The sequence below is a fragment of the Canis aureus genome, chromosome 11 (genome assembly GCF_053574225.1).
Source record: "Canis aureus isolate CA01 chromosome 11, VMU_Caureus_v.1.0, whole genome shotgun sequence".
NCBI lineage: Eukaryota > Metazoa > Chordata > Mammalia > Carnivora > Canidae > Canis > Canis aureus.
In genome coordinates this window covers 13,003,960-13,029,775 of record NC_135621.1, presented here as the reverse complement: position 1 = coordinate 13,029,775, position 25,816 = coordinate 13,003,960, and the positions used below count along the sequence as shown (strand labels likewise).

Below are 25,816 nucleotides of genomic sequence, written 5' to 3'. Positions count from 1 at the left end.
TCAGTTATGGGAAACTAGGTCTACTTCTACTCTTATTAATCATTATACTTCTCTTATGCATTCATAAAAGCATCAGATGTACTGATGCACTGTAACAAAATAAGGAATAGATTAAAACGAAAATTTGAGTCCTGGAAATCACAGTTTGTTAAGACTCACTAAGTGTAGGAGAAGCTTGAAAAGACTAAGATTTCTAAAGTAAAGTCACAGGAGTATTAATTGTAGAATACTATAACTTCTTTATATACTTCCAAGATTCAAAAAGCAGGAGACAGAATAATAAATGGCAATTAAATTCAGTGAAGACCTAGATTGAGGTAAACCAAAAGCAAAATGTTACCATGGTAAGTTTCAATTCTAAGTTTGCTGCCTCTCATCTAAGGATGAAAGGACTTAAAAAGCAAAGCAGAATTTACTTTTGTAATTGAAGGTTTCAGACTTTCTACTCCTAATACCCAACATAAAAGTCAAAGCAGAGTTTTTACACTTTTTAAGAAAAAATTAGGCGAAATGTCACTCTGGCTTTTCTCCTAAAATTCAAGTTTCTCCAAGTATCACCGGGGACATGAAAAATAACGGACTTTTCTGAATTATTTTAATATTTTCCTATGTAAGCACCAGAAAAGTCCATCTACTACATGATTTGCATTCTTAAGCTGCAGTTACTATTTTGTATGAGACGATGCTTTTTGCCAAACCACAGTCCTATTTCTAGTAACAAAATACAAAAAACAACAAAAAAAATCGACCAAGAGGGTAGCACTGGCACTTACTTCACTCTAACTCTATATGAAGTAGGTACATTATCATTCCCATTTTACAGATACAGGAACAGAGGCACCTAACTAGTGTCACACTACAAGTAGCCGAACTGGGATTTGAAACCCAGGCAATCTGGTTCCAGGGGAGCCCATAGTCTTATTCACTATACTAAACTGTCCATTTTGTTCCCCTAACACTCATCTGTAATTAATGTGTTGCTTCCCACCAGACTGGTGGTGCTCAGTCAGGTGATTCTGACAATCAACACTAGCCCCCCGCCCCCCCACCCAAATCTAACTGGAAAACACTTGGCAATGTTTGAAGACTATTTTGGTTGTCACAACTTGGGGATGGGGGTGGTATTACTGGCATCTAGAGGGTAGATACCAGATACACTGCTAAAAAATCCTAAAATGCACAGGGCAGCTCCCCAACAAGTCATTATCCAGCACAAAACATCCATAGTACTGAGGCTGAGAAGCCCTATAAGAGTACAAATTCTAGAAGGCAAGGTCCTAAGTTGATCTCAATTGTTGCTTCATAGTCAGACCTAGAACATTTAAACTTATCTGAATACTTGTTTTTAAGAGCCTAGAACTCAGAAGGCACCTGGGTGGCTCAGTTAGTTAAATGTCTGACTCTTGATTTTGGGTCAGGTCATGATCTCAGGGTTGTGGGATCTAGCCCTGTGTCAGGCTCCCCGCTCCATGCAGGGTCTGCTTGAGGACTCTCTCTCTCTCTCCCCAACCCTAAAAAAACCCAAATCTTAAAAAAAGAAAAGAGCCTAGAACTCAGCTTGGAGCACAGCTGGCGGGCAACAAGTATTTACTAAAGGTAATTAAATTGGGACGCCTAGGTAGCTTAGCAGTTAAGCGCCAGCCTTCGGCCCCGGGCGTGATCCTGTAATCCTAGGATGGAGTCCCCCATCAGGCTCCCTGCATGGAGTCTGCTTCTCTCTGCGTGTCTCGCTCATGAATAAATAAATAAAATCTAAAACAAAAAACCAAAAAACTTTTTTTAAAAAAAGTAACTAAATTAATAGTGGTGCCTACAAAGGTCAAGTGGGTGTAACCGGGTATAGTAAATTCAAGTGATTTCAGTGCTCTATAATCCCATTTTTTGGGGGTTTAATTTTCTTCCAATGACTATAAATAAGATCAGTTCTGCCAAGACATGTCTCTTAACTGAGTGGGCCTTCTGAGAGAATATTTTTTTCTTTAGATACACAAAATCTTTAAATACATGAACTCTGAGTTAAGTTTGTAAGGAATAATACTTTTTTCTTCTTAAAATGAAAGTCTTTAAAATATTACATCCAAAAAAAAAAATATTACATCCAAATAGCTTGTGTACTTAAGAGATTAGCAGAAAGCTCTACATTATAGGATATCACTGATTGATTGCAGATATGCTCCAGTGACTGGCAAATATTTTGAGTTAAGATGTTTAAAAATTCCAAAAAAGAATTGAATTATAGCACATCTAAGAAAAAGACAAATTATCTAAAAATAAAGTAGTTCTTGAGTCCACTTCATTCAAAGATCTTTATAACCATAATATTCTAAGTATAACTTCATCCTAAATTTTTAAAAAAATCCATGAAGTAGAACATCTGTCAAAGTATAACATCTGTCATTTTCAATTCTTTCTCCTACACCTCAAAGAGCTACTAACATTACCCAGAAAGCATATATTCATAAATAATATTGCTTGATTTATAAAATTCCTTCCCAAGAAAAAATTCAAAAGTTGGTTATGTGGATATTCAAACAATACTAGGGGAAAAAAAAACCTGACGTCTTTCCCTCATCATTTCTGTAATCAATGAATCAATCTGGCTTGCCCAAATGTTAAATTATGAAACCACACTAGGTAAAATTCACCTATTACATTTAAAAAGAAGTTAAACCCATATTTATTTGCTAGCACTGTTAAATGTTACACAAAACACATTCAAGTGGCAAGTAATTATAATGCAAGCCCTTGCATGGCAATCCAAATTTATTGAACTACTGATGCTAAGTTATACAAAATTGCACCACTTTAATTAAGGCTTTTAGTTTACATTTGGCCACCTCAAAGTAGTTGTAACATTAGGTTGGTCAATTTAAATACTGTGGCTCCCTGTTGGATAGACACACAATCTTTACACCCAAACGGTTAATGCATACAAAGCAACAAGGCATTGTTAAATAAAACAGCAATAGTTACTGCAACTTAGGCCTTGTGACCAATTACACATGATTAAAATTACTTCCCACATTCACATCCACAGTACTCGTCCACCATTTAACATCTCAACCAAAACGTTACACATGTGAAACAATCACTAACAGGCAAAAATACTAAACCTGTATATTTGGTATTGCAAATACACTTATGCATGAGCAAGCAAGGGATTCACAGTGAGAATCTACAGCTGCAGAAGCCTGAAAATGATTTACAAAAATTGTTAAATCATTAAAAAATTGTTTGAAAATATACACTTCTTGTTGTAGACCCCCACTGTACACACAACTATAAACATTGTTCCCTATGTAAACAAAAAAGGAAACATATAATAAAAGATTTGAAAAGTCTGGACATTTCCTTCCCAACAGATATTAAAGGCAATGTCTTTAATCTAAGACATTATACTGAAAGGACTATCATATTTTAAAGACAAGATCACTGTCTCCACAGGTTTTTTTTTAAAAATTAAAAAAACTATATAGCTGTGTTAATCAAAGCGCTTATTTGTACAATACAATGATAATGACCTTGAATTTCTTAAAAAAAATTACAATAAGCTACAAGTATCAAAGAAGCAAAGTTATCTGGAGTAGTCTATATAGGAGCTCTTTGGACTTTCTTTTATTATGCTAAAATAGTGGTGCTTTTAGGATTTACATTATTGTACTCTCCAATACAAAGTATGGGGCATGTTAAAGTATACAGTACACCATTTTCATACATGTACAACATTGGTGGATGAAAAATGTCTCTTAGCAGTAATACTGGATTGTAGCCTCTGGTTTTACCAGCTGCATACTCTAGGACTATTATATAAGTAAAAATCTCTCTTGTGATACTGGAAAGTGATTAGAATGTGCAAACTGATGTAGTAGCTTTCATCCGCCTCTTAAAGGGTACCACCACAGAAAGTCCATTTAAGATGTTGGTAGGTTTAACAAAGTTGGAATGCTGGCACTGTTGAATTGGGCAACAGTTAGTTCTTCAGACCTGTCAAAAGGAAAAAATTAAGTTGAAAACATGGGTTGAAAATAGCACACTAAAGATCCAAAGGAACACATTAAAGCAACAGCGTTAAAGTGTTAGAAATGAATATAATACAGGCTCTTGTCATTACATTCATGACAATGTAGGACTATGTACCACACGACTCATAGCAAAGTATAGCACGGGTAGACATTTTCATCTTTTTTGGAATGACTTCATCTGTTTTGCTGCCCTCTCGCAGGCCAGTCAAATGAAGTTTAGACACATAAAGGGAATGTACCTTAGTGCAAATTTCTGTGTTACCTTCCGAAGATTAAAAGCAGAAAAACAAAAACACCACATTAAAATTTTAGGTCAGGTCAACTTTATTAGAATTAGGATTAAAAAACAGATAGCAATATTAACAAAATGAGTGTTTCCAATCCTAGAATTACATCATAAATATAGAACGCACATCTCATTAGGGTTTCTAGTATCAGAAAATCAAGACCTTTCTTCCTTACTCTTCCAGGAAGAGTGGCTACACAAAGCTGGTTCAGAGAAGTAGACAAAAGAGAATTTATTTCATGATGGTTCTTTACAGGTGACAGTTATAAACATTCTAATTCCATATTTAAACAAATTCTATCAACTTTAAAGATAGATGTCAGAAAAAGCTGTCATTACACTAAAATCACGTAATTAAACTCAAAAAAATTTGTGAGTGAGGTTTTAAAAAAGGTAAAATCGGAACTCACTGTCTGCCAAGTATTTATTTACTTTGGATGATTTTCTGCATACATTCCTGGGTTAAAAAAAAAGATTTCTGGGATCCCTGGGTGGCGCAGCGGTTTGGCGCCTGCCTTTGGCCCAGGGCGCGATTCTGGAGACCCGGGATCGAATCCCACGTCGGGCTCCCGGTGCATGGAGCCTGCTTCTCCCTCTGCCTATGTCTCTGCCTCTCTCTCTCTCTCTCTGTATGACTATCATAAATAAATAAAAATTAAAAAAAAAAAGATTTCTTTTTACTGTTCTTCTGGAGCTCAGACTTACTGCAAGTTCCAAAAATGCTGTTAATATAGATGTGGCTGCTGAAACAATTTTCATAAATGCCTTGAACTTTAAGCCCTCAGTGAAGATTCTGAATGAGTTTGGTAAACTTTCTAAATCCCAGCAAACTGAATATAGCTAATTGGATAGGACAGATGGGAGAGTATGAGCTCACAAACGTGTGCTGCTAGGAATGGGCATGTGGTGAGGAATGAGAGCTTGTATCTCTAAACAGAAAGCCTTAATTGGAGAGTAGGGAAAAAACCCTAAGATACAGAGCCAGAGTGCTACAGTAGAGAGCCATTTAACATAAGAAGTGGCAGAGCCACAAACACTAAAAAGTTCCCAAGGCTAAAGGCACAGAATATAGTTTTAATGATAAAGGAGCAAGAAACCATTCTCGGTGGTAAAGAGCAGTAGCTAAGAGTTGAAGGTTTACGGAGTACCAGGCACTGATCTAATTGATTTATAAGCATTAACTCATTTAATATGACTGTTTTCAGAAACTATATAGAAATATTGTATGTTCAGTTCCTTTGCTGTCTCATCTCTGAGTTGTTTCTGTGTTTTTTTTTTTTTTTTAATTTTTATTTATTTATGATAGTTACACACAGAGAGAGAGAGAGGCAGAGACAGGCAGAGGGAGAACCCGGGTCTCCAGGATCGTGCCCTGGGCCAAAGGCAGGCGCCAAACCGCTGTGCCACCCAGGGATCCCTCTGTGTTTTTTTTTTTTCTCTGCCTGGGAACTCTTGGGATATGAGCTTAGATGTCTCTTACTCTGAAAGATTTTTCCTTGAATCCACAGTTCATATCTGACAAATTTGGTGCCCCAAATATATATGCTCCTGTAATACCCCATAATAGCATAGTGACTAAGCATTGGCTTGGGAGCCACTTCATCACTCAAATGTAGACCATGCACTCTGATCACAGGATTCAAATTTTGGCTACGCTATTTACTAACTGCAAGACTTGAATAAGGAATCATCTTCTTGTGCTTTAGTTCTCTCATCTGTTATATGGGAATAATAATAGCTCCTGCCTCATAGGATTGTTGGGAGAATTCAATGAATATGTGGACAATACTAAGAGGGTTAGGCATATGATAAATGTGTCAGGGGTTCTTATTATCAGTATTGTGCTGGACTTACTCTATCCTGTATTGATCACATTTTGCAATTGTTTGTCTAACTCTTCCACTAGACTGGAATTAGCTTAAGGCAAGGAAAGAAGGTTGGTTTTGTTCGCCACTACACTGTCAGCACAAACGAGGGTCCCAATTGGGCTTAAGTATATACTGAATGAACTTCTCTAGAACAGTCACTTATGTGGAAGACCCTACTTTTGATGATGATACATAAAGGAAATAATTATTTTCATTATTCGGATATCATACTAATCCATGGATATCTTAAAAATAATCTTTTTTAAAATAACCTTAAAAAAATTTTTTAGAACAACAAAATATTCTATACACATTTTCTTGATAGTGTCCTTAATGAAATTAGAGGAGAAGAATATAAAAATAGAGAAAAAGATAAATTAACATACCTGGCTCAGAGCTACAATGCATTTAATATATTAAAGCAGCTGACATGTTGACTTTTTGCGGGCCTTCCCAGGCACTGGAGTTTTTCTGTTAATTTGCCGCACTAGGTCATAAAAGATCTGCAAACACAGTAATTTTTTTTTTTTTACAGAAGAAAAAAACCCCAAAAAACAAAAAACAAAAAAGAAAGAAAAAAAAAAAGAAAAAATAAAATGAACACCTGAACCTTCCATTTATGAACTCCAACAAATATTGTTAGTTTAAGGAATAAGTAAAACCAGATATTCTTATAACTGTCATTGTTTTATTTTTTGGGAGGGCTAAAACTGTTCTCCTTAAAATAAATACTGAGTTAAGGAGCAGCAAAGTTCTTATTGTAGGTCATTACAATATTTAACATGATTCAAAGAAAATAATCTTTTACTCCTCAAGCCTATGTTATCTTTACCCTAGATGACATAAGCCCCTTCAAGGCAGAACCGTGCATGCCTTCTTGTATGTGTCTCCATCTTACACAAAACATCCTTTATACACACACACACACACACACACCTGAATACTTAATCCTGTCTTTCCCACCCCTATCCTTTTCTGTCCAGTCTTCCTTTTTCTCATAGTAAATTTAGAGGCTAAATAAGCAATGTTGCTTATGAACATGCATATGTTTAACGTAAGATTTTTGTCTGTAAGATCAAAAAAGCACCTGGAGTAAGCATTAATCTAAAGTTGTGTTAATACACAAGCATTATTTTTCATTAATTTTAAATGCTGAATTCCAAGTAAAGAGTTTTTTAAAGTATATTTCACTATACCTCATTAACATTTATTTTTGATTTTGCAGAAGATTCTAAGAATGCACAGTTGTTCCATTGTCTTGCTAGATTTTGACCTTGTTCCTTTCCTACAACTCTTTCATCTTCCAAGTCACACTTATTACCAACCAGAATCATTGGAACCTAGAAATACAAAAAAAGTTGTGAGCGGAAAAAAAAAAAAAAAAAAAAAGTAAATAAATTACTATATAAATTCAACTCCAAAGAATTATAAAAGTCAACTCTTAAGGATTACTTTTTATGCCACAGAAAAATACTAAATTAAAAAGATTTACATGAAAGCATTACCCTGTTAAGAATCTTCCATGTGATATTTTTAGAAAACAAGCTATGATCTACCTATAAAAGGGAGGGGGAGGGGGGATTCCTTAAAATTGTGTTTCAATGGACTTGTAACTAAATATAGTAAGCAAAACACAAAATCATTAAAAAAGAAAGTACAAAAGGATATTACTATGAAAACCCAATATATTTCAAAATTTTAAATTATTTTCTACAGAATGTGAATCAACTTTAAGCTTTCTGGTTTGAAAAAAAAGTTTTCTGGTTTGTTGACATGCATTTATCAAATAATCATTCTCAATTTCGTAACACAAAAAGGAGAAATTTGGAAAGCCCCTAAAGTAAATTTATAGTTTCTCATGTAGTCTATATTAAAAAGCTAGAAAATAAAATCTTAATTTACTAAAAATTTAGACCACTTTAATCATTATGTCTATTTTAAAAGGACATTACAGAGAAGGGATGATCACTAGGTGTTATACTATATGTTGGCAGATTGAATTTAAATAAAATATTATTTTTTAAAAAAGATTTTATTTATTTATTCATGAGAATACACAGGGAGGAGAGAGAGGCAGAGACACAGGCAGAGGGAGAAGCAGACTTCATGCAGGGAGCCTGACGTGGGACTCGATCCAGGGTCTCCAGGATCACACCTTGGGCTGCAGGCGGCACTAAACCGCTGAGCCACCGGGGCTGCCCTAAATAAAATTTTTTTTTAAAAATACAGGACATTATAGAGATAAATAATATTCACTCTGTAAAATTCCTATTAATTATTTAGAAGCTGGCTTTCTAGAGAATTTTTGGAAAAAGATTCGAATTAAGAGTACCAACAATTTTGGCTTTTATGAACAGATACAGAATTTTATATTCATACTTATTTAATGTAGTTGATAAAATAAAACTAATTATCAGAAACAGAAAACAGACTTACTAATTAAGAAATGTTCACTGAGATGTAAATATGTAAGAATCCCCGAAAGTTCTCCTGTTTCATGAACAGGGGAGTAGTGGAAGGGGAGGTGCAAGGGGGGGGGACGGGGTGACTGGGTGATGGGCACTGAAGGGGGCACTTGACCAGATGAGCACCGGTGTTACACTACATGTTGGCAAATCGAACTCCAATAAAAAAATATACAAAAAATAATAAATAAATAAATAAATAAATAAATAAATAAATAAATAAATAATAAATAAATAAATAAAATTAAAACAACCAAAGTTCTTCTATTTCAGAAGTCCAGGAAAAGGCAACATTTCACACAGATGTTTCTGATCTCTCATAATATTTGCTTATAATTATATATATATGTAAAGTTTTAATAATTTATATATATTAAAAAGTGGTGCCCAGGGGCACCTGGGTTGCTCAGTGGTCGAGCTTCTGCCTTCGGTTCAGGTCGTGATCCCATTGAGTCCTGCATTAGGCTTCCTGCAGGGAGCCTGCTTCTCCCGCTGCTTATCTGTGTCTCCCATGAATAAATAAAATCTTAAAAAAAACGAAAAATACAAAACAAAACAAAACAAAAAACCAAAACCAAAAGTGTGATGCCCAGACCCCAGCAGCATCAACACCATCTAGAAACCTTTGAGAAATGTAAATTCTTGAGCCCTATTATACACCTACTGAATCAGAAACTTGGCGTGAAGCCTAGCTATCTGTTTAAACCAGATTTATAGGTGATTCTGATGCAAGATGAATTTTGAAAACCACTGCTATCTATAATATGATGAGGAATTGAAGTAATCCTTTTGAAGTTTCCTAGGGATTAAACTCTATTATGGTACACTGTGAAGGGGCATGCAAATTAATGTAAGAATTTAATGTATTTGTTGGCTTCCTTTAAAAAGTATCTTTATGTTCTTTTTCTGTCAGTTGTTTGAGATGTGTTCATATGTAGTTCTGATTGTTAGAAGTCTCTTGAGTCTATGAGAAATATGGCCAGAACATCTATTAGTAACATTTGCCACCCACATCTTTTCTTCCTCCCCACCAAACATATTGTTTAAAAATAGTAAGGGCACAGAATTTATTTCACACGGATTAAGGGGAGAGGAAGGTTATTTCTCACTTTCCACATTATATATTTGAAAATATGTGTAAGTTTTAAAGACGTATTTTTGCCTTTCCAGAAAAAGGTGTTTGAAAAACAATGCCCATCCCAAACACATGAACTTTAAATTAGATTTAAATTCAGTCTTAAATTGGATATCACTACAATAAGGGTTTCAAGTAAAATATATTTATTAGGAAGTCAGCTTACATCATCAGTGTCTTTAACTCGAAGAATCTGCTCTCTCAGATCTTGTAAATCATTAAATGTAGACTGTGCTGTGATGGAGTAAACTAATGCAAAGCCTTGTCCATTTTTCATGTATAAATCCCTCATTGCGGTAAATTGTTCCTATAGTAGAAAGAAAGGATCATTAAAAAACAATAAAGTTCTGACACTTAATTTGATAATTTTTAAAGTCTATAATTAGAGCTCAATGAAGAATACAATAGTGTTATGTAACATTTCTTAAAATTATAGTCTGTAGCAAGATGCTATTTGAAAAACTGGTATTTCATGAAATAAGTTTTTATTTAATAATAATACAATCAAAGCAAATTTATTTGCAATAAGTTTACTTGAGTAGGAATGAAATATCCTTTCTCCAAAAGCTATTTAAAAGGCAGTTTTTAAATATATAATATATAGGGTACTGAAACTGAATCCCCAAATTACTCGCAGCTATTTCACAATACTCTAGCTCTAAGGAACCCACTGGCATGCTTATATCTGTATCTTGCCATTTTCCCCATACTTTTTCTCCTTCACTAGACTGTGAGCCTTTATAGGTAAGAACACAGCCCATGGCACGTATCAGGTATTCAAACATTAGATGAATGAATACCATATATCTAGAATAAATCCTCCTTTCACCCTCAGATACCAACAAATCTAGTTGGTCTATAAATATTTTGAAGAAAAGATACTGCTCAAGTTACTACTCCATGCAGCCACCACTGAAGAATAAACGTTTATCTGAATATTTTCCACATTAATTAAAATATGATAATATATTTTAACTTGTTTTTAAAGTACTACTGAGATGGTAAATTTTCATTCTAATTTCTATTTATTTCTTTAATAAATGACCCACTGCAATTACAAAGCACACATACACAAAACAGAACTCAAGAGAAAAACAACTTTAAGATTGAATACAAATAGTAAGCTTTAAATAAGCGTAACTAGTATTTGTCTATAGAGTACTAGCATTTATAAGGTCAATATTGCACATGCTGTGCATATACTTTGGTACTTGTTTTACGTACCGTTCCTGCAGTATCCAAGATTTCAAGCATACACTGTTGTGCATCTACTTCAACTTGCTGGGGTGGGGGGGGGGGGCAGAGGGATAAATATAAAATATATTTATATTATTTTTTAATGTATAAAAGAATACCTTACTTATACAAAAACTAATATGATATTTAAATAGAGATTATTGTAACTTTACAATTAATTTCAAGCAATATCTGAATAAAACAGGAGAAAAAACAGCTATATAATCAAGGTCTACTGACCCTTAAATTGTATTAGGTGCAAAAACCATGCGTTCTTAACACAAGGATACCTACAAGACCTAAGCTCAATGTGAATCATTCAGAATTTAATTCTGGGGAGGAAGTGATTTCAAAATAGTTCAAAAAATTTTAAAAGCTCAGTAATAGTTCCCATAAGATCGTAAGTCATTTTGTCTATCTCAACACTGCCATACTTTATTTAGATATACCTTCATTTCTCTAGATAACTACATCCCTTTCGCCATATTGTAACAACAACAACAACAACATTGGAACAACAGCAAAGAAGCAGAAGACAGGTATCAAATAAGTTATATACACCTGTGACCCCTTTCTACCTAACATTTCCCAGGAAAGAAGTTACTTAGATGTAGAAAAAGAACAGTACTATTGCCTCACAACTGAGGTGCAGGAAGGGAGTTCCAGTTTCTTTGGTAAACTGTGGACACAAAGGGAAGAATAGAAATAGTATCTACATAGCACCAGGGGTCAAGCTGACTGTTACATAAAGGTGGGGAGATAACTCTCTCCCTACAAATAAAAAATGTCTGCATATTAAGTTTTACTGTCACATGTTGTGTTAGAGGACATAGAAATAAATCTTTCTATTATGAGCAGTAGCATTTTCTCAAACAATTATTAAGTAGAAAGGTTTGGGAGACTTCTGTATTTCTATCTCTAAAAAGAAGGGAGCCTCAGAGTATTCAGTTTGGTGGTGTTGGGGGTTGGTGGATAGAAGTATCACTTGAAATGGATGCCCTAGTTCTGAAGTCTGTGTGTCAAATTACAATTTTAGGGTCAGAATAAACTTTAAAATTACCTGAAAGGAAGAGAGAGAAAATGTGGGCAGAGAGAGAGAGAGAGAGAGAGAGAGAGAGAGAACACACGAGAAAGTGTTTTATAATTCTCAATAACTGGTAAGGACACAAAGCCAGGAAATAATCAAGTGTGAACTTTTCCTACTAATTTTATAAATAAACTCTGCTTCTTCATCCAAATTTGTCAACATTCAGCAATTACAAAGCTAAAAACAAGAACTTATGTTTATAGTAAACTAAAAAGCCAAAAGCCTTCTTGAGTAACATATACCTTTCTATAAGAATCTTCTATCGTAGGATCATATTTTTCAACAAAAATTCCTTGAACAAACTGTACAGTCTGGAAAACAAACAAAGCACAATTTATACTCCTTAAAGCAACAAATGCAAATCTGTTTTTTTTTTAAAAAGATTTTATTTATTTATTCATGAGAAAGACACAGAGAGAGGCAGAGACACACACAGGCAGAGGGAAAAGCAGGCTCCTCAAAGGGAGCCTGATACGGGTATTATCCTGGGACTCCAGGACCACGCCCTGGGCTGAAGGGAGACACTCAACCGCTGAGCCACCCAGGCATCTCCGAATCTGTATGTTTTGTTATTTTATATTTTATTTTATTTTATTATTATTATTATTTTATTTTTGTTATTTTATTTTATATATTTTATATATTTTATTTATTTATTTAATTTTATTCATTTTATTTTAGTATGCTTTAAACTACTGATTTCACATAGGTAATTACACCCCTGATGAAAACATAACCACTACTACATTTAATGTATGCATCTGTTGAGAAAATTACCTGATAAAGCTTCTTAAAAACATCAATAATCACTATGCACCTTATTAGGTAATTTTACTGTTAGAGCTCATATTTAACAATTTTATTATCTTATTTTTAAAGGGAGAGAGAGCAGGGGGAGAAGGTGAAGGGGAGAATCTAAAGTAGGCTTCACGCCCAGTAGGGAGTGATCTTATCCTGAGCAGAAGTTAACAATCTAGGCTTAACTGAGACACCCAGGGACCTTGTATTTAAAAAAAATTTTAAATGTCTTCTATTTCAGTCTTAACATCTTAAATTTAAATTTTAATTAGAGGCTAATTGTTTTATATAGTATATATAAGTATATACTATATATATCCTTAAGACACCTCATCAATTGGATATATTTACAAATGAAAAAGCAGTTCGTGCCCTACTGTATACATTTCTCAGTTTGATCCAAACATCGCGTTCTGTGCTAGGTGGTCATTCTAAGTAGCTGAGTGAGATGGTCAATCTGTCTTATAATGGGGCTTTGTTAAACTGAATTACTCGAGTTATTTTCCCTAAATTTCTCCCCTTCCCCAGCCACTACCATTGTCTTTTCTCCCCACATTATTAGTACTATTTTTAAAGATTTTATTTTTACGTAATCTCTACACTCAACATGGAACTGGAACTCACAACACCAAGATCAAGAAATGCATGTTCTTCCTGAGTCAGCCGAGAGCCCAACAGCTATGCTATTTTTGATACAGAAAGCATGGCTGTTAAAATAATGTGAAAACTGGACAAAGGTAGTATCTGAAAAAAGTTTTAAGCTTTAATATTTGCCAACATAAAATATATATTATAAGCCAAGTCACAGTGAGAAAGACCAAAATTTGCTCCTATCTGGCTCAGAAATACAGATGGACACACATTTATATGCTCTCCCTTTCTATGCTTAGCCCAAATTATATTGTGGCATATCTCATGTTGGTCTGGATCCAATGGACCAGAGACACCAATCTACCCAGATACAACTAAAAGCTGGCTAAAATGACAAGAAAAATATTATATTGCTTCTAAATGTCACTGAGATTTCACCTTAACAAATAAATGAAGACAAGTAATCAAACCTAAAACTCCACAGAAAAAGAACATGTGTTGGAGTGAATTAGCTTAGGTACAGTGAGAATGACTTACCAGAGCAGATTTTCCAACGCCTCCTGAGCCAAGAACGACTAGCTTATACTCACGCATGGTGCAAACTTGTCAAAAGCTAGTACCTTATAAGGGTGGGAAAAAGAGAGAGAATTCTTAAGTAATAACTTCTTTGTATTCATGTGCTTCTTACATAAATTAGATATTCAAGCAAGTAATTTAAAAATGATTACACTATCATACTAATATATACATTCCGTAACCAGACTTACTAAAGGATGCTATTGCTAGGACTCTTTATACCACATCAGAGGTAGAAAGAAAACCACAGAACTGCAGACATGACTTTCAGCCTTATCCTAAATTAAAACAGAATAAAATATTTGCTCTATAAAGTAAAAAAAAAAAAAAAAAAAAAAAGGAAGGGGGCAGCAGAGGCTGAAAAACAGCATCAAGGGGTATTTTACCAGTTACAAGGAAGGTAATAGTGACATGCATATTTAACTCCCTTTTTGGAACCATCTGTAACCTCGAGTCATAGGCAGTTGAGTGCCTACTGACTACAGGGACATACCCAATGAAGAACAACAAAAAATCCCTGTCCTCACTGAGTAATATTCCAGTAAAGGTCAACATGCTAAGCAAAGGTCTTCAAACAAATCTAGTGGATCACCTATTTTGCACATAAAGTTTTACTGAAATACATCCATGTCCATTCATTTGTGTATTATCTGTGGTTGCTTTCTTGCTGTAATGGCAGAGTTACTTAGTTTCAACACAGGCCATCTGGTCCACAAAGCCTAAAATATTTACTATCTGGCATTTACAGAAAAAATTTGCCAAACCCTGGGATACATGAATGATAAGTGAGTTAGTAGAGAAAGCAGACCAAATCTCTATTCCTGAAGTGTGGGGAAGGTAAAAACGGTTAGGAATCAGAGGCAGAACTGAAGAATATGAGTGTTCAGACTAAAAAACTATGGTTTTGGGGTGCCTGGGTGGCTCAATCAGTTAAGCATCTGCCTTTGGCTCAGCTCATGAACCCATGGTCCTAGGATATAGCTGCTGGTCGGGCTCCCTGCTCAGTGGGGAGCCTGGTTCTACTCCTCCCTCTGCCACTCCTCCTGCTTGTGGCCTCTCTCTCTCAAATAAATAAAATCTTAAAAAGAAAAAAAAGGAAAACTATAGTATTATGAAATATTGCAAATCAAAACAAAGCCGAACAGAAACCATAACCAAGGCTTATCATCCTCATAAAATTTCAGCATACTAAAAATAGAAAAAGAAGATCCTAAAAGTTTCCAGGCTAGGGATAGAATGACTAAGTTCCCATAGTCCTAGAAAAAAATAATTGGTCAGTGGCCATGGGACAAAAGTGGCCACCAGTACAGGTTCTCAATCTTCTTACTCAAGAAATGACAGTTCAATAGTCATAGTAACATAACAACAGTTATGTTACCTGACTACCAGAACTGATTTATTTATTTATTTTTAAAGATTTTATTTATTTTTTCATGAGACACACAGAGAGAGAAGCAGACACACAGGCAGAGGGAGAAGCAGGCTCCATGCAGGGAGCCTGACGTGGGACTTGATCCCGGGGTCTCCAGGATCACGCCCTGGGCCGAAGGTGGCACTAAAGCGCTGAGCCACCCGGGCTGCCCCAGAACTGGTTTAAACACATTTAATCAATCAACAGCCATTATCTTATGATCTTAGCCCCTTACTTATGAAAGTCAGTCAATCAAGAATGGACTCCATTTGGCTTTATTTATGTTAAAATCTATTTTTTCCTTCCAACCCACCAACTTAGAAAAGACATCCTTTATTTTGCCTCTCTATGCCAGTCCTTTATTTCTCTTTAGGACACTATATTTATTGCCATGGCTTCCTTTCAAAACTTTCTCCATTTCTGACTTTAGATATGTAGACCTATCATGTTTTTTCTTCTCCAGGATGGGAAGAAAATTGCCCCCCAAAAACCAACCAACCAAATTAGTCAACTTCCCCACTATTCTATGTTTTATTTCTTTGAATCCATCACTTCCACAGACTTCTCCCTAGTTCTTGAATATTGTTGTAGTTTTTGTGATCTGCATGGTTCTTACCAGATTGTAATTTTAGGAAAGAGAATATGAAATAAAAGTTGAATCAACTTTAGCTTTATGAATATTCCACATGGTGGGTGCCTGGGCGTCTCAGTGATTGTCTGCCTTTGGGTCACGTCATGATCTCAGGGTCCTGGAATCAAGTCCCACATCAGGCTCCCTGAAGGGTGCCTGTTTCTCCCTCTTGCCTATGTCTCTCATGAATAGATAAATAAAATCCTTAAAAAAAAAAAAAAAAAAGAATATTCTGTATGGTAGTATGCATACAAATGTAGGATGAATAAATAAATCACTCTTGGAGACCCTGGTGGCTCAGTTGGTTAAGCATTCTCTTGATTTTGCCTCAGGTCAGGATCTCAGGGTTGTTAAGACTGAGCCCTGTACTGGGTTCTTGCTGGGTGTGGAGTCTGCTTAAGATTCTCTTCTTCTGTCTCTCTCTCTCCACTCTACCCCCACCATCCTTGCACTCTCAAAAATAACTGAAGTCAGGTTTACTTCTTTTAATGTAAAACTCATTTAAAAACAGGATTACTGGGGATCCCTGGGTGGCGCAGCGGTTTGGCGCCTGTCTTTGGCCCGGGGCGCGATCCTGGAGACCCGGGATCGAATCCCACGTCGGGCTCCCGGTGCATGGAGCCTGCTTCTCCCTCTGCCTATGTCTCTGCCTCTCTCTCTCTCTGTGTAACTATCATAAATAAATAAAATCTTAAAAAAAAAAAAAACAGGATTACTAAACACACACACACACAAAACCAAACAGGATTACTTAGGTCACAATTCTATTACCAGTCCCATGCAAACATTACCCAAACGCATAGATCTATACTGATCTGAGAACTATTTTTCAAAAATTTAAGAGTTCTAATGAAAGATGTCTTCAAGTTTATGTTTCTGAACCCAACTTGAGGAAATACGGTAACTTCGTGAATAAGAATTTCCTAAATAGCCCAAGTACTCTAACCAAATACTTTAGTAACAGTAAACCAAATACTTCAACACAAATAAAATTAGACTCATCTCCCTGCATTCTTTTACCCTTTATGTACCTGGGTTGTGCAAATTTTTTTATAACTTCTTAGTCACTGTTTCTTTCTCTCTTAAAAAAAAAATTCACTTCAATGAACACACATCAAAATGTCAACTGCCTTGCTTGAATGACAGTGATTTCTTGGTATAAGGCTTAAAATTAAGCCTTTTGGATATGGCTTTGAGGTATACTATTTGGTAAATATTTCTGTCATTAGTTTAATTCTTCAGCTGCTTACTCTGCTTTTGTTCATCTACTTGTGCAAAATTTTGTGGTGTGTTTTGTTTTGTCCTGGACTGTCTCGTTTCCATTCACTGAATAAGGGAGTGCTCCATTTGGAATGGATGGAGGCATAGGCCCCCACAAGCCTCCAATCCAATTCAAGCTGGTTCTGGGCACCAGAAGTTGAAGGTAAGTAAAACCAGTGACCTCTTCAGGCAGAGATGAGTGACTGGTCACATTCACTGTGGGTCACTTATCAACTTTATGACAGCATACTATAAGGTCAATAACTTTGGGGTTGTTATGTGGCCTCTTCCTAATTAACCTCTGCTTGGTCAAGGAATGTGAGGATGTTCCTAAGGACATATTTATTTTTTTAAAAGTATTTTTTAAAAATTTTTATTTATTTATGATAGTCACACAGAGAGAGAGAGAGAGAGGCAGAGACATAGGCAGAGGGAGAAGCAGGCTCCATGCACCGGGAGCCCGACGTGGGATTCGATCCCGGGTCTCCAGGATCACGCCCTGGGCCAAAGGCAGGCGCTAAACCGCTGTGCCACCCAGGGATCCCGACATATTTGTTTAAAAAAAATTTTTTTAATCACTCTTAAGTCATTTGTATTTAGGAATAATTTATATCCAGTAAAACAAGGAGATCTTAAAGATTACGGTAAAATGAATTTTGACATTGCTAATACTTTCACAACCATAGCCCTCATTAACGTTTTCTTTTTTTTAAGAGTTTAAGTAGTCTCTACAGCAAACATGGGGCTCAAATTCACAACCCCAAGATCAAGAATTGCATGTTCTACCAACTGAGTCAGCTAGGCAACCCAGTCCTCATTAAGATTTAAAACAGGGACACCTTGGTGGCTCAGCGGTTAAGCATCTGCCTTCAGCTCAAGGCATGATCCTGGAGACCCTGGATCGAGTCCCACATCAGGCTCCCTGTATGGAGCCTGTTTCTCTCTCTGCCTCTCTCATGAATAAATAAATAAAATCTTAAAAAAGAAAAAAAAGATTTAAAACATTTCTAACTACCCAGAAAGTTCCCAAGATGCTTATTCCCAGTTAATTAACCTGACACTCTTTTATCTGGACTCTAGTGCTTGCTTGCTTTGTCAAAGCCACAACCTCTTCTAAGGAAGAACTTCTGTGTTTTGTTTTTTTGAAAACTCCCAATAGAATCTTGCCTCTTGTACCTACACTGGCAAATGACAAAAACTGAGACTTTAAGTTTGACTTAACAACTGGACTTATGGCCAACTTTTGAAATATCAAAATTAATACCTTACGAGGAACTATAACTACTGAAAAAATTTGAGACAAAATAACATTCAACAGTCAACTTCTTTAATTGGTACTCTGGGGCCTCAAAATGACTAAGATAGTCTTTATTTCCCCCTGCTCCAACCTTTGGAAGCCTACTCTCCTTGAATCATTCTGTCTCTACTTATACTACCCACACAATTCTATTCCTTTTGTTCCTTCCTCTTACCTCTGAAATCAACTACTTTTCTTAAGGGTTTCTCAGCAAAGGAACAATTATACTAGCCTCTCTAATTGCTGGGAGTAAAAGGCAGAACTACAGAAACTGATTTTAAACATGAGTCTAGATTTAGTTATGGTTAAGGATTTTCTTAAACCTCAGGGAGACTGACAGAAATTTTCTTTCTTTTTTTTTTTTGAAATTTTCTGAATTCCAACTTAATCACTAATTACTTAATTTCCTCTTTATAAAGAAAAATGGTTAAAAGTAGAAAGGAAAAGACCAGATTCAAACAGCCCAGCATATTTTAAAATTGGCCTTGAGAGAACAAAAACCTATTTAGGAAATACACTATCTTCAATCTTTCTTAGAGGTAGATTGGTTAAGATTTAAAATTTTTAAGCAAAATAAAAATGACTTGATATGAAACAAAATAAAAATTAATGTCAGGAACTGTAAAATATATTCTGTGGTAGACCCAATAGTGGTGGTAAAGAAAGACGTATTCATTCTTTCTGTTAACTGGGCTCAGATCTGAACAGGAAACTTTTTCTTTTTAAAGAGGACACAGAGGACTGACTACATACAGCCACAAGGGAATTTTTTTGGATGATGAAGTGTTCTAACACTGGTTGTAGTGATGGCCCATAGCTGTATAAAGTTACTAAAAATCTCAAAACAAAAACAATGTGACAGCTAACTGAATTAACATAAAATGAGATGGCTGAGACCTGTTCCCCAACTGTTTGATTTATCCATAGTGACTATTACCTGTTGCTAGAATAAGAATCAGGTTTGTCCACATTACTGCTTCCACCAGTAATCCGTTCCTTTTATTGTTATGATAAAAAATTATATATACACTGTATGGATACATGACATTTTCTTTACCCATTCAACAGGTTATGAACATTTGGATTATTTCCAGCTTGTGAATATTACAAGTAATGCTTACTGGGGCATGTAGGTAGCTTAGTCATTTGAGTGTCTAACTTTTGATTTTGGCTCAGGTCATGTTCTTGGGGGGTCCTGAGATTGAGCCCTGCATCAGGCTCTGAGCTCAGTGGGGAGTCTGCTTGGGATTCTCTCTCTTCCCCTGTTTCTCCCCACCACCTCTAGAAAATAAATAAATAAATCTGTAAAAAATAAATGCTTATCTATGTTTTAATTTTAGTAATTGAACCAAGAATTTATTATAAATCCTATGGTTACAGGAAATTTAAAGCTGAAATTTCAAGTTTTGAAGTAGAGAAATACGATAAAGTTAATAGACTTTCAAATCTAAAAAATAGCGACAAAACACGTTAACTTGCCAAAAAGCAGCTTTCTAAAACGAGAACACTAAAAGGAAATGCAACTGAGCAAAGTTATCATCATTAATTCTTTTTTTTTTTTTTAAAGATTTTATTTATTTATTCATGATAGACCTAGAGAGAGACACAGAGACACAGGCAGAGAGAGAAGCAGGCCCCACACCGGGAGCCTGACGAGGGACTCAATCCCGGGACCCCAGGATTGCGCCCTGGGCCAAAGGCAGGCGCTAAACCGCTGAGCCACCCAGGGATCCCCTCTTTCATTAATTCTTACCAATATTTCCTCATAAGTACTAAACAAGTAAAATATTTAAATCTTGATAAAACCAATGCTAGGGGTATTTTTTCCTTAAAGAAAACAAAACAGTATGATAACCAAGATTTGAACTAATACCCACTTTTCCAAATTGGTGCTTTCTACTACACCAGCTGCTTCTTTAAAAAAAAAAAAAAAGATTTATTTATTTATTTATTCATAAAACACACACAGAGAAAGAGGCAGAGAAATAAAGAAGCAGGCTCCTCACAGGGAGCCCGATGTGGGACTCAATCCCTGGACCCAGGATGGTGCCCTGAGCCAAAGGCAGATGCTCAACCACTGAGCCACCCAGGTGTTCCCTCTACTACACCAGCTTTGAAAAATTGTTTACAGATTCTAAGACTGAAATAATGGATTTCATTGTGAATACCAGTGACTGACTGGGAATGGCCATTATTTCTGTTTCTAAAAGGCTGTGTGGTTGCATCTAGTTTTTGTAAAAAAGACAATCCATCTCAATAAGTAATGTCTGTCATTGGCTTTTTGTTGGGGAGGAGGGAAAAGGTACTGGCACTTGGGTATTTGTGAGCTGTGAGCAGGACCCTTCTTGTACAAGTGCTCTTAACTTAAAGCCCAAGAAAGAGCACTTGAGAATCTGAATTTCTAAAATTACATGCACAATTTTGATGGTGAGAGTTACATCAGAATTTCAAAGGGATCTGTGCTAACTACCGTATGAGACACTGAGAATAACTGTTCTCTTTCACAGAATCCCAAAGAGGGACAATTTTGAGAGCACAGCATAGTGGTACACAGCACCTCTACAGTTTCAAATCCTAGCTTTGTAATAAGTTTGAGCAACTCCTAAAACCTTCCAAAGCTTCACTTTCTTTATAGGGAAAATGGAAACAGTAATACTCACATGAAAAAGTTGTGAGGCAGATACACAAGAAAGTAAACTCCAGAAAAAATAGTTTTGTCAGTTTTATTCATTGCTGTAGCCCCAGAATCTGAAACACTGCCTGGGACATTCCATATGTGCTCAATAAATTAAGGAATGAAATGTAGTAATTTTCCATAAGAGTCTTTGGTCCCTTGTATACAGTAACAATCAAAAGAAGTCAGCTTTTTTTTTAATTTTTATTTATTTATGATAGTCACACACACAGAGAGAGGGGGGGGGGGAGCAGAGACATAGGCAGAGGGAGAAGCAGGCTCCATGCACTGGGAGCCCGACGTGGGATTCAATCCCGGGTCTCCAGGATCGCGCCCTGGGCCAAAGGCAGGCGCCAAACCGATGGCCACCCAGGGATCCCAGAAGTCAGCTTTTTAAATAATAATAGCAGCAGTAGTCTGAAGTACTGCTCAAATTATTGCAATTAAGAATCATTGCTCTAGGGCAGCCCAGGTGGCTCAGCAGTTTAGCGCCGCCTTCAGCCCAGGGTGTGATCCTGGAGACCCAGGACAGAGTCCCACGTCCAGTTCCCTGCATGGAGCCTGCTTCTCCCTCTGCCTGTGTCTCTGCCTCTCTCTCTGCGTGTCTCTCATGAATAAATAAATAAAATATTTTTAAAAAGAAAAAAAGAATCATTGCTATAGGGCAGCCTGGGTGGCTCAGCAGTTTAGCGCCGCCTTCAGCCCAGGGCCTGATCCTGGAGACCCTGCATGGAGCCTGCTTCTCCCTCTGCTGGTGTCTCTGCCTCTCTCTCTGTATGTGTGTGTCTCTCATGAATAAATAAATAAAAATCTTTAAAAAAAAAAAAAAAAAAAGGAATCATTGCTCTACCCTTTTACCTATTAGCTCAATAAAATATGCAAGAATAAATACAAGTCCGGGACTACAGTTCAGCTTTTGTCTGACTAACAAAGCTTCTTCTAGGTAGGTAGATACAATATATAGGTTAAAGCTACTTTCCAACCATATTTAGACCTCCTGTCACTACAACCCGTTTGGAATATGTTAAGATCAACTGAACTATAATTCTTTAGCTATAGACTCTAAAGGCTTACAACTACATTCTAGAAATCTAAGAGGCACTTAAAAAATACATTTTAACATCTCTACAGCTGGAATGTTACAACTCTCCGAGTCAATACAAAAGCAAAAAAGCTAAGTACATGTCAGTATTTTGAATCATTTAAAGATGTAGTTCAGGGAAAAGGCTGGGAAATAATTCTCTTTCAAGTCTTTAAAAAACAGATTACTGGGATCCCTGGGTGGCGCAGCGGTTTGGCACCTGCCTTTGGCCCAGGGCACGATCCTGGAGACCCAGGATCGAATCCCACATCGGGCTCCCTGTGCATGGAGCCTGCTTCTCTCTCTGCCTGTGTCTCTGCCTCTCTCTCTCTCTGTGACTATCATAAATAAATAAAAATAAAAAATAAAAAAATATTAAAAAAAAACATTACTATACAAAAAATTCTGGAATACTGATATTATCTCTGACTCTTAATTATACAAGTCAATGAACTTTACCTCAAGTTTTGCAGACTGTAATTTTGACATCCTAGGGAGAACCTGTCTACTTTTGAAGCAGTGAGAAAAATCAGTGAGATTATAATATAAAATGAATCTTAATTCCCTTCAATGTTTAAAATAGGTATGTGATAATGTAAGGGATCATTTTTCTTCTACTTCTGTGGATTTTTTTTGAGAGTTTTATTATTAAAAAAACCAATACATTTATAAAATATACAAAATGAAAATTAAAAACTGAAAGAGGAGTTGTGGAGTTGTCTTGTAATTACCCCATAATATTATCATTTAAGAATGTTGATAATCTTTGGCATTTTTAAAAGTGGTTCTTAGAAATTTAAAAAAAACAAGTTTAGCCAGTCATTCAACTCACAATGAGTAATAATTATAATATTGATGCTGGCAAAGAGAAGTATCTTTCAGATAAATAATACATTGTTGGTGATAGTGCATGTTTAAAGAAAACAAAGAGGCAAGCTTAAAAGAAGAACCAATTAAAATTCTTTTAATCCTATTTTTAAACCTTAATAACTAGTATGTTTGTTCTTGAAAAGGGCTAAGAGTTATTTATTGAAAATTACAGAATTAAACATATTGTTTTAAGTGTTTTACAGAAGAATTATCAACATAAATACTAACAATATTCTAACAGTGTAAATATTGAAACTTTAAACATTTCCCTCTCTATTGTCAAAATAATATTTATCTTTATATTAATTAGCATGCCAAAAAGTCTACCCAGAAAGAAAAGTGCATGGCAAAGGATTTAAATTCTAAGTACTTTAACTGGTGTGCCATAATCAAAGGATTGTATTCTATTTTTTAAAAAATATTTTATTTATTTATCCATGAGAGGCACACAGAGAGAGAGAGAGGCAGAGACACAGGCAGAGAGAGAAGCAGGCTCCATGCAGGGAGCCCAACGTGGGACTCGATCCCGGGTCTTCAGGATTACACCCTGGGCTGAAGGCGGTGCTAAACCGATGAGCTACCCCGGGCTGCCCGAAGGATTGTATTCTAAAAAGCTTGCTGGTTTATCTTCTTGTACTAGAGGGGAAAATAGATTAAGACACAAAAAAAGATACAAAGTAAAATTAGGGTACTTGATATTAGAAAGTACTAAGAGTTCTGATTATCACATGTTATTGCCACTTGAAGAAATGAAAGTACAATTAAAACTGTTTCGTAATCAACTAAAAAAAATCTACACTGAAAGAAATTTTAACAACCTTCAAGAAGTTAAGGGCAACACCTCGAGAAAATGTTAAATGAAAATGTTATCAACAATGTGGATGTCTTGGTTAAACACTACCAAAAATTATGGTACTATTGGTTAACTGTGAAACACTCTAGTTTGAATTTCTAATACAGGTAATGGGATTTGGTTGGTTTACCTATGTTCTTTTTTGTGGTTTTTCTTGAAAATAATGGTATTTGTAAAAATAAGGTGCACTCTGGAAGTTAAAAGCAAAGTTAAGAATTGCTAATTAAAATAATATGCCGGGATCCCTGGGTGGCGCAGTGGTTTGGCGCGGGCCTTTGGCCCAGGGCGCGATCCTGGAGACGCGGGATCGAATCCCACATCGGGCTCTCGGTGCATGGAGCCTGCTTCTCCCTCTGCCTATGTCTCTGCCTCTCTCTCTCTCTGTGACTATCATAAATAAATAAAAAAATTAAAAAAAAAACAACTATTAAAAAAAAAATAAAAAAAATAAAATAATATGCCTACATGTTAATCTGCATTTTGAACTAAGCTTTAACCTATTAACTCACTTATTATATTGTATCATTAATTAATGAAGGACTCTCAGATCCTGATTTTCTTCAGGTAGTTGAACAGGTTAGAATGCAGTTTATATGCAAAATGAGTTTAGTGGTGTTACCAAATGAGTAAGTGTGCCACTTTTCACTTATACTTCTTCATTAGCAAGAAAGTGTAACTTCTACAAGTAAGCACACAATTATAAATATGCAGCATAATTCACATTACTTCTCCAACACTCTTAAGATTATAGATGAAGAAAACCAATTAAATTGGTCTAACAAATTGAGTAAGAAATACTTGGGGAGAGGGGTAAAAGTTACATTAAGAATTGGAGGTTAGGGCAGCCCAGGTGGCTCGACGGTTTAGCACAGCCTTCAGCCCAGGGCGTGCGTGATCCTGGACACCCAGGATTAAGTCCCATGTCGAGCTCCCTGCATGGAGCCTGCCTCTCTGTGTCTCTCATGAATAAAATCTTTAAAAAAAAATTGGAGATTAATTTTAGGTATTGTTTATTTACACGTAAAGATTCCTGTTTTTAATTATTTATATAAAGCTCCTAAAATTTTTGTGACTTACAACCAACTCCTAATCAATGGAAGCAACTGATGGCTCTTAGACTTTAATGTTTTTCTTGTAAAACACTTGGGTACTGTATTCACTAATTTAAAAGATTGTTTTATTATTACCTTCTACAATTTCCTCCATTTACTTTTTTTTCAATTTAAGAAGTTGTTTGCTTTCTTTTTAATTTAAATTTTCATTTATTTATGATAGACAGACAGAGAGAGAGAGAGAGAGGGGCAGAGACACAGGCAGAGGGAGAACCAGGCTCCATGCCGGGAGCCCGAAGTGGGACTTGATCCCAGGTTTCCAGGATCGCGCCCTGGGCCAAAGGCAGGCGCCAAACCGCTGAGACACAGAGGGATCCCCAGAAATTGTTTACTTTTAGTCTCAAAGAAAAGCATAGCAAAGACATGGAAGGACAAAAAACAAAACCTCCTAGGATTCTTTGCCAAGTCAGGTTTCATGGGCTGCTTCATAATTGCTTGAAATGAAAGCTGAGGAAAGATGCAATCATGGTCTACACTTAAGTTCAGTAAATATATCAAGATATTATTTCATCAATCAGAAATAAATTGCAGTTTTCACAAAAATACAAAACAAAAACGGATGC

General features: G+C 35.9%; 1 protein-coding gene across 2 annotated transcripts in view; it reads right to left on the bottom strand.

The window, feature by feature from the left end:
• Positions 1–2,730: 2,730 nt before the first annotated feature.
• The window catches only part of RAP1B (RAP1B, member of RAS oncogene family), a 49,984-nt gene continuing 26,898 nt past the window's right edge, over positions 2,731–25,816 (bottom strand). Inside the window, exons 2-9 of one of the 2 annotated variants that reach the window (XM_077913765.1) lie at positions 25,639–25,700; positions 14,026–14,108; positions 12,342–12,410; positions 11,001–11,057; positions 9,943–10,083; positions 7,373–7,516; positions 6,563–6,679; positions 2,731–3,984 (exon numbers count right to left, since the gene is read on the bottom strand). In XM_077913765.1, the coding sequence (XP_077769891.1) occupies positions 6,593–6,679; positions 7,373–7,516; positions 9,943–10,083; positions 11,001–11,057; positions 12,342–12,410; positions 14,026–14,082 (555 nt within the window). In that variant the 5' untranslated portion in view covers positions 14,083–14,108; positions 25,639–25,700 and the 3' untranslated portion in view covers positions 2,731–3,984; positions 6,563–6,592. The remainder of the gene's footprint in view (positions 3,985–6,562; positions 6,680–7,372; positions 7,517–9,942; positions 10,084–11,000; positions 11,058–12,341; positions 12,411–14,025; positions 14,109–25,638; positions 25,701–25,816) is intronic. The other variant, XM_077913764.1, reaches the window with a different exon arrangement.